General features: G+C 43.8%; 1 protein-coding gene across 1 annotated transcript; it reads left to right on the top strand.

Annotated features, from left to right (window-relative positions):
- The first annotated feature begins 6,569 nt into the window (after positions 1–6,569).
- Positions 6,570–11,202, top strand: GAST (gastrin). The gene is given in 5 exon segments (XM_075845556.1): positions 6,570–6,896; positions 7,004–7,166; positions 7,169–7,190; positions 10,300–10,509; positions 10,934–11,202. Coding segments are annotated over 4 exon segments (435 nt in total). The 5' UTR covers positions 6,570–6,896; positions 7,004–7,070; the 3' UTR covers positions 11,041–11,202.
- Positions 11,203–12,390: the final 1,188 nt, after the last annotated feature.

The raw sequence follows: 12,390 nt of genomic DNA, 5'->3' as shown, positions 1-12,390 counted from the left end.
AATTCGTGTAAAAAAAACCTCTGTGTGAACTGGGCCTTAAGACCGGGTTCCCATGTAGCGTAAACGCTGCAGAATTTCCTCAACGGAAATCTGTGCAGAAATTCCGCAGCATTTACAGTAGCAGCAAAGCTAAAATCTCCTGCCCGCGCTGCGGAAAACAATGCGGCATAAACGTTAATAAATTGACCTGCGATGTGGAATTGAAATCCGCAGGATGTTAATTCTTGCTGTATTTTTGTTGCTTTTCTGTTGCGGGTTTTACCCATTGAATTTAATGAGGATGCAAAATCCACGACAAATATCCAAGTGATGTGAGTTTTGCGACGGAATCGCAGCGATTCCACCGCAAAAACGGCAACGCAGCAAAAAAAAAAATGTATTCTTACCCAGAACTTCCTGCTTCTTCCTCCAGTCCGGCCTCCTCTGATGACGTTTCATCCCATGTGATCGCTGCAGCCAATCACAGGCTGCAGCCAATCACAGGCTGCAGCAGTCACATGTTCTGCAGCGTCATTCAGGAAGGCCGGATCGGGCAGCAAAGGAGGGGCGCGTCACCATGACAACAGCCAGAGTATGAACTTTTTTTTTTCCTGACGCTGCTTTCCGCTGCGGAAATTCCACCCGAAAAACTGCACCATGATGTGAGGAGTTTTTTGAAAAGGAATGTGCTGCGGGTTCCGGGTTGGAAACGCTGCAGAAAACTATCAGACCCGTGGGGACCCGGCCTAAGGGAATGTTCACACAGTTTTTTCAGGCGTATTTTGAAGCAGAAAACGGTTGCATTACGCCTGTAAGACGCCTCGAAAACACTTGCAAGCAGCTCGCTATTGAATTCAATGGTAAAAAGTTGTGTAGTGCATATAAAGGGTTATTTTGCACCGCTGTTTTAAAAAACGTGGTGTAAAAATACGCCTCGTAAAAATGAAGTGACATGTGACTTCCTGAGGACTTTTTTAAGGTTGATTTTCCATTGACAAAAAGTGCTTCGAAAATCCGCCTAAAAATCCGCTTCAAAACTCCTCCAAATACATTTGCAAAAACGCTTTGAAAATCTGCTTCGAAACCGCCTGGTGGAGCTCAGGGGGTCTGGACCTTTCCTGGTGAGGTGGGATAAGTCTTTAACCTACGGGTATAATCAGACTGTGCGGTTGTCCTGAGATTGTTGCCGTACGGCCAAGAACCATAAGAAACTAAGATGTGCCGTTTTACTGCGAATTGCGTTTCGTGGTTTTAATGAGCTTTACCTGTTCCAGCTGCGGGACCGCGGCAATTTATGCTAAATCTGCACAAGTTATTTGCTGCGCAGTTCTTAGAGCAGCAACAACTGCAGCACAACCGCACCATCTGAATTTAAGGCTAGAAACACACATGCAGTTTTTTGTTCCTCTAGACCACCAGGGAAGATGGAATTAAGGGGATTATAAAACAAGGCTCCTTTCTTACAGAAACAACGCCACTCTAGTCCACGGGTTGTGTCTGGTATTACACCTTAGTCCCATTTAAGGGACGAGGTCTGAGCTGCAATACCAGAAACAGCCCACGAATAAGAGTGGTGCTGTTTCTGGAAGGGAGCAACCATTTTTCCAACCCCACCACTATCCGAGACAATTGGGTAACCTGGCATTAACCCTTCCACTACCCTAGATCACAGGGAACTTTTATTCAGTTATATATACTAATAGTCCGAAAAATATGGAAATCTTTACCGTATCGAACTCCAAAAGTTCAGTGTATCTTTCTCTGGACATTGCGCCAGCCTCTTCACTCAGAGGTGACAAATTCTAGTGAGCCAAAAATACTGCAGCATCGGTAGAAAAACGGCAGCAAATGACAGGTCTCCATTTACATACGCCGTTATTAATCTAACTAAAAGGTGCCAAATGATCCAAGTGTGATTTGCCCCGATTGGCACCTCGACCATGTTCTGAAGTTGAAATGGGTCATGGGGAGGAAGACCTGTATATTGTTCTGTCTCCCCTGAAACATTTGCCTTATTGCGCACAAGAAGAATAATTCCAGCAGCTTAAACAGTTCCGCTCTAACACAGAAGTGACTAAAATGTCTCTGTTTGGCCAGAAAAGTGTCTTCTATTCAGATCCTTTTTTAATTTTGAAGACCTTTTTAAAATGCAATTCTTTTCTGGAAGTTTCCGATGACCAGGAGCTGATGACATGCCCACTCATCTATCACACAGTGACGGACTTAAGAGCCATTAACCCCGAGCATGCACATGGCGTACCTGTGGCAGAACATGTGTAGAGGACCTGAGCACCATGCTCGAAAGTCTTTGTGGTTCCTGTAGGTTGGAAAACTTTGATGGTTTCCTACATTGTGGCCTTCAAAACCCTAATGAAAGTGGAGAAGATCTGAAATTTTAGCAATGTATGTAATGTGAATTAAGAAAGCGCATCTCTACTTGTCATCTTCTGAGACACCGGCCCCAGGAACAATAACTGAAGGCTTCCTTGGTGGGGTCGGTGTGGCACCATCAGAGTCTTTAGCAGTAATGCTTGTTACACAGCGAAGCGTGGAGTGGTAAAGTGCCACCAGGGTTTTCTGATAGAGATGGCAACATGGATGGGGTAGAAGGCATTGCAGCTCCGGGGCCCAAGTCCGCTGTTAAAAGTGCCAACGAGGTGAGCCTAATGAGGAGCAGATGGAAGGGTGGCAGCATATAGGGGACAGCAGAGCCCAGAAAGGCCAAGGAAGGGAGGAAAAGACCCACAGGACAAAGCAACCTTTCTATTACTTGAACACACTCACTAATGATGGTGGTCGTTGCAGAGTGGGGCCCCCTTACAAGTTTAGCTAGAGGGCCCCGTAGTTACTTGTGACACACCTGGTGGCAACGTTGGGTCTTCAGTTTCCCGCCACACAAGCAACTTGCCCAACAATGCAGGCAAGTGTCCCACATTTCTGATAGACGCCCCCCCTAGTGAACCTTGTGTGCCAGGGCTGTAGAATGAGGAATGCAAGATATGGACATCGCTGTGGTATTGAGCCCCCTAAGTAGAGATCTAAATGGAGACCTCTTGGTGGAATCCACTAGAGAAACATTGAGCTTCAGGGTTCTCCATATTACTCCAAGTGTTAATTATCTCATTGTGCTTGTCCGCTTTATCTACAGGTACTTCCAAATACATAAGAGCCCTCCATTGAAGGGTATACATTCTATTCCCAAAGACAATCAGGTTTTAATCAAACACAAAAGAACCCGTGTAATGAGAAGAACCAATTGTAAGGAAAATAATAGACAAGAAAGACATGTTGCTTGTAGCATGGCAATGTCAGAACATAAATAAGAGCTCACGGCATATTAAGGGATCAGGCAGCCTGCCCGCTCTGAACTCACTGTCCTCATTGCTGGAAACTTGCTGCAGAGACAACTTGACACAGAACTGACTCATTATGGACGGTAGACGAACAGAACTGGGAGCCTTCAAGACAACCAGACAACAATGGGTAAAAGCAACTCATTAGGACGTGTGTCTATTCTTGGTTTAGCTCATCAACTGTATTGGCTTCAGATTTGTAGGATCAGATGTTGTAAGATAGGTGAGGAGATGTATGTGTATGTATATATATATATATATACACACACACACACACACACACACACACACACACACACACACACACTCTCTCTATAGGTTTCCAGTCAGAATGCTAACAAAATATCTGAATGGATCATGCAGACAATACTTTTTCCATAGAGGTCCCGAAAGCCATCAAGTACCCCCAACAAGTCCTGATTTAAAGAGGCTCTGTCACCAGATTCTCAAACCCCTATTGCATGTGATCGGCGCTGCAATGTAGAGAACAGTAACGTTTTTTTTTAAACTTTCATTTTTGGCCAAGTTATGAGCAATTTTATATATATGCAAATGAGCTTTAAAATGGACAACTGGGCGTGTATTGTGTTTTTAACTGGGCATGTTTACTTGTTTTACTAACTGGGCGTTGTGAATAGAAGTGTATGATGCTGATGAATCAGTGACCAATCAGCATCATGCACTCCTCTCCATTCATTTACACAGCACATAGTGTTCTCACTAGAACGATGTGCAGCCACATACACAAGTGTCCTGATAATGAATACACATGACCTCCAGCCTGGACGTCATGTGTATTCAGAATCCTGACACTTCTGAATCTTTTCTTTGAGATTTCTAGCAAGGGAAACGAAATCTCGCGAGATTACGGAGGTAAACGAGATTTCGTTTCACTTGCTGGAAATCTAAAAAAAAAACGTTACTGTTATCTACATTGCAGCGCCGATCACATGCAATAGGAGATAGGGATTTGAGAATCTGGTGACAGAGCCTCTTTATGGGTGTCTGGGAAGAAAAAACGTGCACAGCGCCACATGGTGCAAGATAAACCTGATAGGTAAGATAATTCGTAGTGGTGGTAAGTTATAGCACTCACCTAAAGAAGTTTGTACTGGCAGGTACAACTTAGAGATGTAGGTAGTAGTAAAATAGGTTGCATCAATTGTATTGTGCCGCGATAAATCGCCATTTAAAAAAGTATATATTTTTGGAAAAAATATAAAAAATGGATATAAGAAAGTGCTTAAAAGTCATTTTTTGGCCTGAAGACGACGCAGGTTCTTGCCCTTCTTTGCAAAATAAATCCACCCATTATTATTACTCTGCCGATCCTTCCTTTTGTGTAGCTCTTTCTTATATTCATTTTTAATATATTTTTTCCAAAAATATATACTTTTTTTTAAATTATGATTTAAGGGTATCCTCTACAGAAAATGGTGGTAATTCCTGATGTACTGACAATAATTGTTTCACCTGTATGCTACTAAGGCAATCCTGAGGGTACACTGAGAAACACTGGTCCACATTACACCGCACCTCATGACTATGAATGGTATAAGTACAGGCTCTAACATCAAAGACCTTATCACACACAACAGAGTATATTGAGATCGGTATGAACAACATCAAATTGGCCAATAGAAGATTGGGAAGGCCATTTGTGCACCCCCAGCAGGTCATAGTGGTGTGCCAAATGTTAGCAAACACAGTTCCTTGGCACAAGTGGGTTGAAAAACAAGAAGTGTTAGGAGATATGGACCAAAATGGCAAGCTTACAATGTTCAGCTGTCATGATGTCAAGGAGATGGTCAGTGATGGACAGTAACCACAATGAGGAAAGCCTCTCATATATTTTCTTAGGTTTTGAGTATTTTGAAGGTCTTATCAGCAGAGGATCTTCTGTTCCTCTGGTGGGAGAGACCAATTCTGCCCATCTGTATCTACACTCCTCAATTGAAACTGCATCACCAAGAAGGGCAGGCCGTAAGATCGAGGAAGTAGCAGCTGTCGCTAAGATCTGCAAAGGATCAATTCTCAGGCACCGAACTCCAATCTGTGGCATGTGGGAGGGGGTTAAAAGCCATATTGAAAGCAAAGTTTTTTATCCACATGAAACCTCAAAAATCGTATCAAGTGGTGTGGGATGTTTGTGCGATGCCTCCTGTTCCTCGATGTGCCAGTTATCACCACTTTTCGCAAACTGAGATCGATAGAATCCTTGAACTGAGAGACCTTGGCTTATTACTTATAACGTTGCGTGTCCCGGAGGTTGGGAGAAAAACAATGTAGGGGATGGATACCAAGGGGTGCGTGGAGGTGAACCTGTGCACGGACAGATCGTCTGATTGTTATAATGGTGCGTAGTGATCCATTCTGTACTAAAGTGAAATTAGATGTCACATCCCAAGCCTAGGGCGGCAACCAGTGTCGACACAAACCATCAGAAGGCATTAGCACGACATTGGTCTTTTGAGCCAAATGTCCAGCTACAGGTGTTCCATTGACCACATGCCACCGCTCTCAAAGGCTATCATGGTGCACAAGACGGCAATGGAGGCTGGAAACAAGGTCTATCCTCTTCAGTGATGAGTCCTGCTTTTGTCTCGGACGCAATGTTAGCCAGAGATTAGTCTGGAGACTACGTGGGCAACGTCATGAAGAGACCTTCACAATCGAACACTGGTCCTACTCTCGGGATTTTGGTGTGGGGTGTCATAATGTACGATAGCCGGACCCCTCTAGTCTTCATTTCAGGTACACTAACAGCTCGGCGTTAGATTGATTTGGTCGTACAACCAGTGGTGCGGCCCTTTCTGCAAAGTGTTCCAGAAGCCATTTTTCAACAGGACAACACCTGTCCGCATGTTGCTCGTGCCACTGTGACCAGCCTGCCCATTCTAAACGTGATACCATGGCCTGCAGCATATCCAGACAGGTCTCCTGTCGAGCACATCTGGGACGTCATTGGTTGGCAATTGCGCAGGGAGCTGCCAGCAGCCAATCTTGATGATGTGCGTGCCCAACTGCATTCAGCGTGGCATAACATTCCTCAGACAACCATTAATAACCTCACTGATAGCATGACAAGGCGTGTAAGTGCGTGTATTTCTGCGCTTGCCGCTCGTACTCGCTACTGAATAAATCAAGATATTTTGAATATTTTGTTTCCATTTTCTTATCATTTGCATATCATTAACATGTCTATCGATCCTGTGATTTCCACAATTCCAACACTTTTCCATCTTGGTGTTGCAGTTTCAATGTTGAGGAGCGTCCCAGATGTTGGGAGAACAACGACGACCGAGATGGATAGCAAGAAGTGTGCGGAGTAACTTTATGAGGACCACTGCTTGGTGGACCATAATGAAACGAGGCCTTGAAGACACTGGACACCCCTCCTCAATGTCGAACATGGACCACAGAGAAACTTACGACGTATAACTACATACAACATTCAGCACTAGGCAGAGTTAAAAGATATTAGAATTTTTTCTTTTGAAAACCTCATAGGCTGTAAGAGAAAATGAGTGGAAAATGTTCTAGAAATGTAAAGATCTCCGCAGTGTAAGTGTCAGGTAACGACGTTACGATGATTTGCTCAGCTATATTTGCGCATCTTTCTTTGTGTTGTGTGATCCTCTTGACAAATAGTTAATCTCCATGTATCTTAGGACAGGGGGTGTACTGACATCATGAGCAGAAGTGGCACTGAATAAGGAGGGGGTTGGAAGGTGGGTAATGGCTATGGATGGGAGGAGACATCCTGCATTGCCCTCAATAAAAAGGTGCTCAGAACCGGCAGAAAGCCAGAGAGATCTCCTGCACCACCGTCCAGGCTCAGAGACACCATCACCACAGGTGAGTTATATTTGAGCAGTAGGGGGCGATGGAGAACTTTTGGAAACAGCACAGGACATCTTATGGTCTATATTCACTCTATTTTAATAGTTTTAGAGTTGTCCATGTTCTTAAATGCCCGTTTAGCGCAAATTTTGCTAATAGTACAAGGGTCACCTGGACTTCCTTAATACCGAAGGTCAAGAGGCACCTTCATGGTACTCAAGCTGGTAGATTACCCACCCCAAAAACAAAAGAAACCTGGTAGCCGCATTGTTTAGATGAATTTGCTTTTATGCTTTGGTTTTTCTTAACCAAAGTTCAAGAGGCTCAGCCAGTTGACCAGGGTTGGCTGTGGTCCCTGACAGGGCGGCTCTTCATGGTCATGTATTCAGAGGCAGGCATAGATGTTTGGTCAACTACGTGTAATATATTTGTATGTTTATGATGGAAATGATGAATTGTAGGAGTTCAGAAATGGAAAGGGATCTACAGTATATAGAACTCTATCTCTTCATTACAGTATGAATAGAAATAGCATTGACTATGGTGTCCCCTGCTCTTTGGAAAAATGTCTTCTGGTCAGAAGAGTAACCTAATGATAAGTTGATAATAATAGGAGTTGCGATGCGAGAACACACAATTAGATTGTCGCCTAGTTATGAAAGGGTAAATAAACGTTCGACGAACTTCTGACATGTCATAGTGTCATGCCAGAAGTTTCGATTGGTGAGTGTCCGAGCACTGAGACCCCCACCAATCGCTAGAAACATTCATGTGAGCGCTCAGCCGTTTAGTTTCTGATCTGCTTTTTCCGGAAAGCCGATCTATCGGAGTACAGGCTCATAGACTTTCTATTGAGCACGTACTCCAATACATTGATATCTGGAAAAAGCTGATCAGAAACGAAGTGGCTGAGCGCTCACACAAGCGATTCTACTGATTCATTTTAGCGATTGGTGGGGGTCTCTGTGCTCGGTCCCCCACCAATCAAAACTTCTGACATGTCAGAAGTTTGTCGAACGTTTAGTTACCCTTTAATGTTGAAAAAAAAACAAAAACACACAGGTCCATCAACTCCAACCTGTAATCCGTGTAAAAAACCATGAGGTTGATGCCAATTTCCTCATTAGGGGAAAAATTCCTCCCCGACTCCAAATATGGAAATCAGAATAAATTCCTGGATCAAGGTCCCATCTACAAAATCTAGTACTCATAACTTGTAATATTATATTTTTCAAGAAAGGTGTCCAAGCAGTCCTAGAACTTGCTCAATGAACCAACCATAAGAATATTGCGTGACCGAGAGTTCCACAATATTACTGCACTGACCGTAAAGAACCCTGCCTATGATTGTGGTGAAATCTTCATTCCTCTAGACATAGAGGACGCCCCTTGTCATGGTTATAGGCCTACGTGTAAAAAGATCATTACAAAGATCTCTGTACTGTTCATTCATATATTTGTACATTGTAATTAGATCGCCCCTAAACAGTCTTTTTTCTAAACGGTTAAGCCCCAAGTTTGATAGCCTTTCTTGGTGCTGCAATCCACCCATTTCCATATACCTTGGTTGCCCTCCTTTGCACCTGGTCTATAGTGTCACTAGTGACTTGTATAGAGGCAACACTATATTCTTGTCACGTGCATCTATGCCTCTTGATGCATACCATTATTTTATTTGCCTTGTCAGCAGCCGCCTGGCACTGGTTGCTAAAGTTAAGTTTGTTGTCCACCAATATCCCCAAGTCTTTTTAAAGTGGCAGTTTTACCCAGTGTTTTACTATTTCATGAATTATTGCAGAATTTGTTTGCTAAGCCAAGTTGCATAACATTACATTTATCCAAATAAACTTAAAGGGGTTTTCCCATCAGAGACATTTATGATATATCCAATGAATATGTCATAGATGTTCGATAGATGCGGATCCCACCTCTATCTCTAGAACGGGGCCCCCTAAACTCCGTTCTGCTTCTCTGTGTTGTGGTTGATGTGTGTGATTTACTATCATGAGTTACGGAAACAGCATAGCTCGCTGAGCTACGCGGTTTCCTTAAGTCCTATGAAACTGGCTGGTAGTTACGGAAACAGCATAGCCCGCATGCTACACTGCTTCCGTAACTGCCATTCACTACTATGGGAGTAACAGAAACAGCCTGGCTCAGCGTGCTACGTAATTCCTGGTCGGAAATTACAAGCTTCAACCGCAACACAGCAGTAGAACGGAGCTTACGAGGGCCGTTCTAGAGATCGATGCAGGTCCCAGAGGTGGGACTCGCATCTATCGGACATCTATGACATGTCCTCTGGATATGCCATAAATGTCTCGGATGGAAAAACGCCTTTAAATTGCCATTTCTCTGCCCAAGCCTCTGGCTTCCCCAAATCCCTCTGCAATATTATATTATCCACCTCTGTATTGATCATTTAACATAACTTAGTATCATCTGCAAATACTGCCAGGTTCCCCCCACAGATTAGCATTTTACAGAGTATAATTTCAGTAAGTGTTCAATTTCTCTGCAGTGCCTCCACAGGTGATATGAAGCATTACACATTTTCAAGTGAAATCAATAAGCTATCTGTGTAATACACATATGGCCTCTCCCGACTCTGGGTAACAGATATAGGTTCTGAATGGGGCAACTCCCTTTATTAATTCAGAATTCACTATTGCCTAAGACAGACAGATCCCTCACTTTCAGCCATATTTCCTTATATATTTTATTAATTGCAAAACTGAAGAACCCCCTTAAAATAATTATAGGATCAACAAACTGACAACGGGAAGAGATCATGAAATAAGTAGGACTATATCTGTCATGCAGGCAAACCTGGCACTTATCTAGTGTCATTGGAATAACCAATTTTCCCATAATAGTGCAGTGAATTGGATAGCGGGCATGGTTATTGTATATAGTTGCCCAGTTATTCATGTGCCCACTCACTCATGGTGCCTATAGCATTAAAGTGTGAAATATTTTAATTTTATAACTTGAGCAGAATGAAAAACGGCGTTTGCCTATATATAGCGATGGATTTGAAATTGTAAAAAAAACATGCACACATTTTTATGTACACTAGATGGCAGCAGAAGCCAAATACTAAATCCTTGTTCTTGCATTGCAGAAATGGACAGAAAGGTTTGTGTTAGTATTTTGTTAGCTATGCTGGCCACAGCTGCCCTCTGTAGGCCAATGACCGAACTGCAGTCGGCAAGGTATGGACCACAGAAGAACCTCTTTCCTTCTGAAGTTAACAAGCGGGACCTCCTGGCATCCTTGTCCCATGAACAGAAGCAACGGATTATGTCACAACTTGTCCCTCAGCTACTTGCAGGTAAAAAGTTACAAAAACCAGGGAGATAATGCTCATCGCCCACTCCGTACTCACAAGGACACTTCTAATCTTGATAAATCTTCAAATGTGACATCCCCCATACACACATAGAACAAGGTTTGCTCAGCTGTTAGGAAAATGCGGTGTGCCAAGTCACTATGGGTATTACATTACAATGATGCAGGGGCATGGCGAGAGGGGGGCATGTGCCATGGGTGTTAGGGGGATGCCAACATACCACTCTGCCTTGGTCAGGGTATTTAGATACACTGCTAGGGCAGCAAACCGAATCTTTGCCCGGGTGAAGGAAATCCGACGTGTCCTTAATGCCGCCATTAGATCCCTGTGGTCCGATAGGCCGCGTTTGCTGAAATACAAAATATATCGCATTACAGCTACTAACCTGAATGATGTTACATCCTAGAAATCTCCAATGCTGAAGGCCACCTCCACCCCATGCACGACCGAGACTACGCTGGCTGGATGGACTTTGGCCGCAGGAGTTCAGAAGATCAGGTCCCAGATTCTTGAGACCATATTGCTGTGAACGTCCAATAGGGGAGGGGGGTATGGAGTTATATTATTATTAAATTATTGTTCCGAGAAGTCAGTTCTGGTGTCTGATGAGAATTGCGCTATTTATGTGAGGAAAGGCAAAACAAAATGTAAAAAAAATAAAGATGTTGGAATAAATTCCATGTTTATGTCCATTTGTCAGCTCTTGGTGTGTAATATTGGACAGTATTTTGTAATGGGTCCAGTGTGTATGTTCTATGTGGATGACGTCACCTCACTACTGGAGAAGGCTCCAAGGCTCTGTTCACACCGGTGTCATGGCTTTCAGGAGTTATGACGGATCCACTTGATATTGGATCTCATTGATTTACAAGGGTTCTGTAATGCAGTGTGAATGGGCTCCAAGGGTATGGTTGGACACTAGCTGAAGAATAGTTGGTCTTCTACTCCACTGTGCACCCGCTCTCATCTATTCAGTGGAGACAAAGATGGTCAAAACACGAAAACTAGCCATGTTCTGGTCTTAAAGGAGACCTGCAAGTAGAACATTATAAGAGGCTGCACTACTGAGAGATTCTGATAACAACATGTCACCGTTTTCTGATTTCAGTCAAGTACAGTGGTAGTCGTAGTCGTAATCTGGATCCATCCCCGTCTTCATCAATTTCTAGATCTCTTGTGTATTTGGGAGTGCTCGGCTGTTTCTGTATCACCCATAGACTTGTATGGAGCAGACTGGGCGCAAGCTCAGCCACCATTGCACACACAACTCTTCCCACAGGAGGGGGAACAGATGGGCAGGGGTTTCTCATTCAAGTGAACATTGTGGGGGTCCAACAGTCAGACACCAATCTAACATTCATTAGTTATAGTGTGAAAACTCATTTAAAGATCTTCTGGTCGATCACAGTAAGGGTATGTTCACACGAGGTCATTACATACGTAATTGACGGACGTATTTCGGCCGCAAGTACCGGACCGCACACAGTGCAGGGAGCCGGGCTCCTAGCATCATACTTATATACGATGCTAGGAGTCCCTGCCTCGCTGCAGGACAACTGTCCCGTACTGTAATCATGTTTTCAGTACGGGACAGTAGTTCCACGGAGAGGCAGGGACACCTAGCGTTGTACATAAGTATGATGCTAGGAGCCCGGCTCCCTGCACTGTGTTCGGTCCGGTACTTGCGGACGAAATACGTCCGTCAATTACGGACGTAATGACCTCGTGTGAACATACCCTTACGGATCAGGAGCAGTTTTAGGGGGTGGATAACTGGGAAATTTCTCAGGTGGCCTCCGAGGATGGGAACTCCAGGAGCCACTTGACAGTGGAGTAGAAAAGTGTATTATTTGGGTGCTGTTC

The sequence above is a fragment of the Rhinoderma darwinii genome, chromosome 13 (genome assembly GCF_050947455.1).
Source record: "Rhinoderma darwinii isolate aRhiDar2 chromosome 13, aRhiDar2.hap1, whole genome shotgun sequence".
Lineage (NCBI taxonomy): Eukaryota > Metazoa > Chordata > Amphibia > Anura > Rhinodermatidae > Rhinoderma > Rhinoderma darwinii.
Note: the sequence above shows the minus strand (reverse complement) of the source record. Positions and strands in the feature narration are given on the sequence as shown.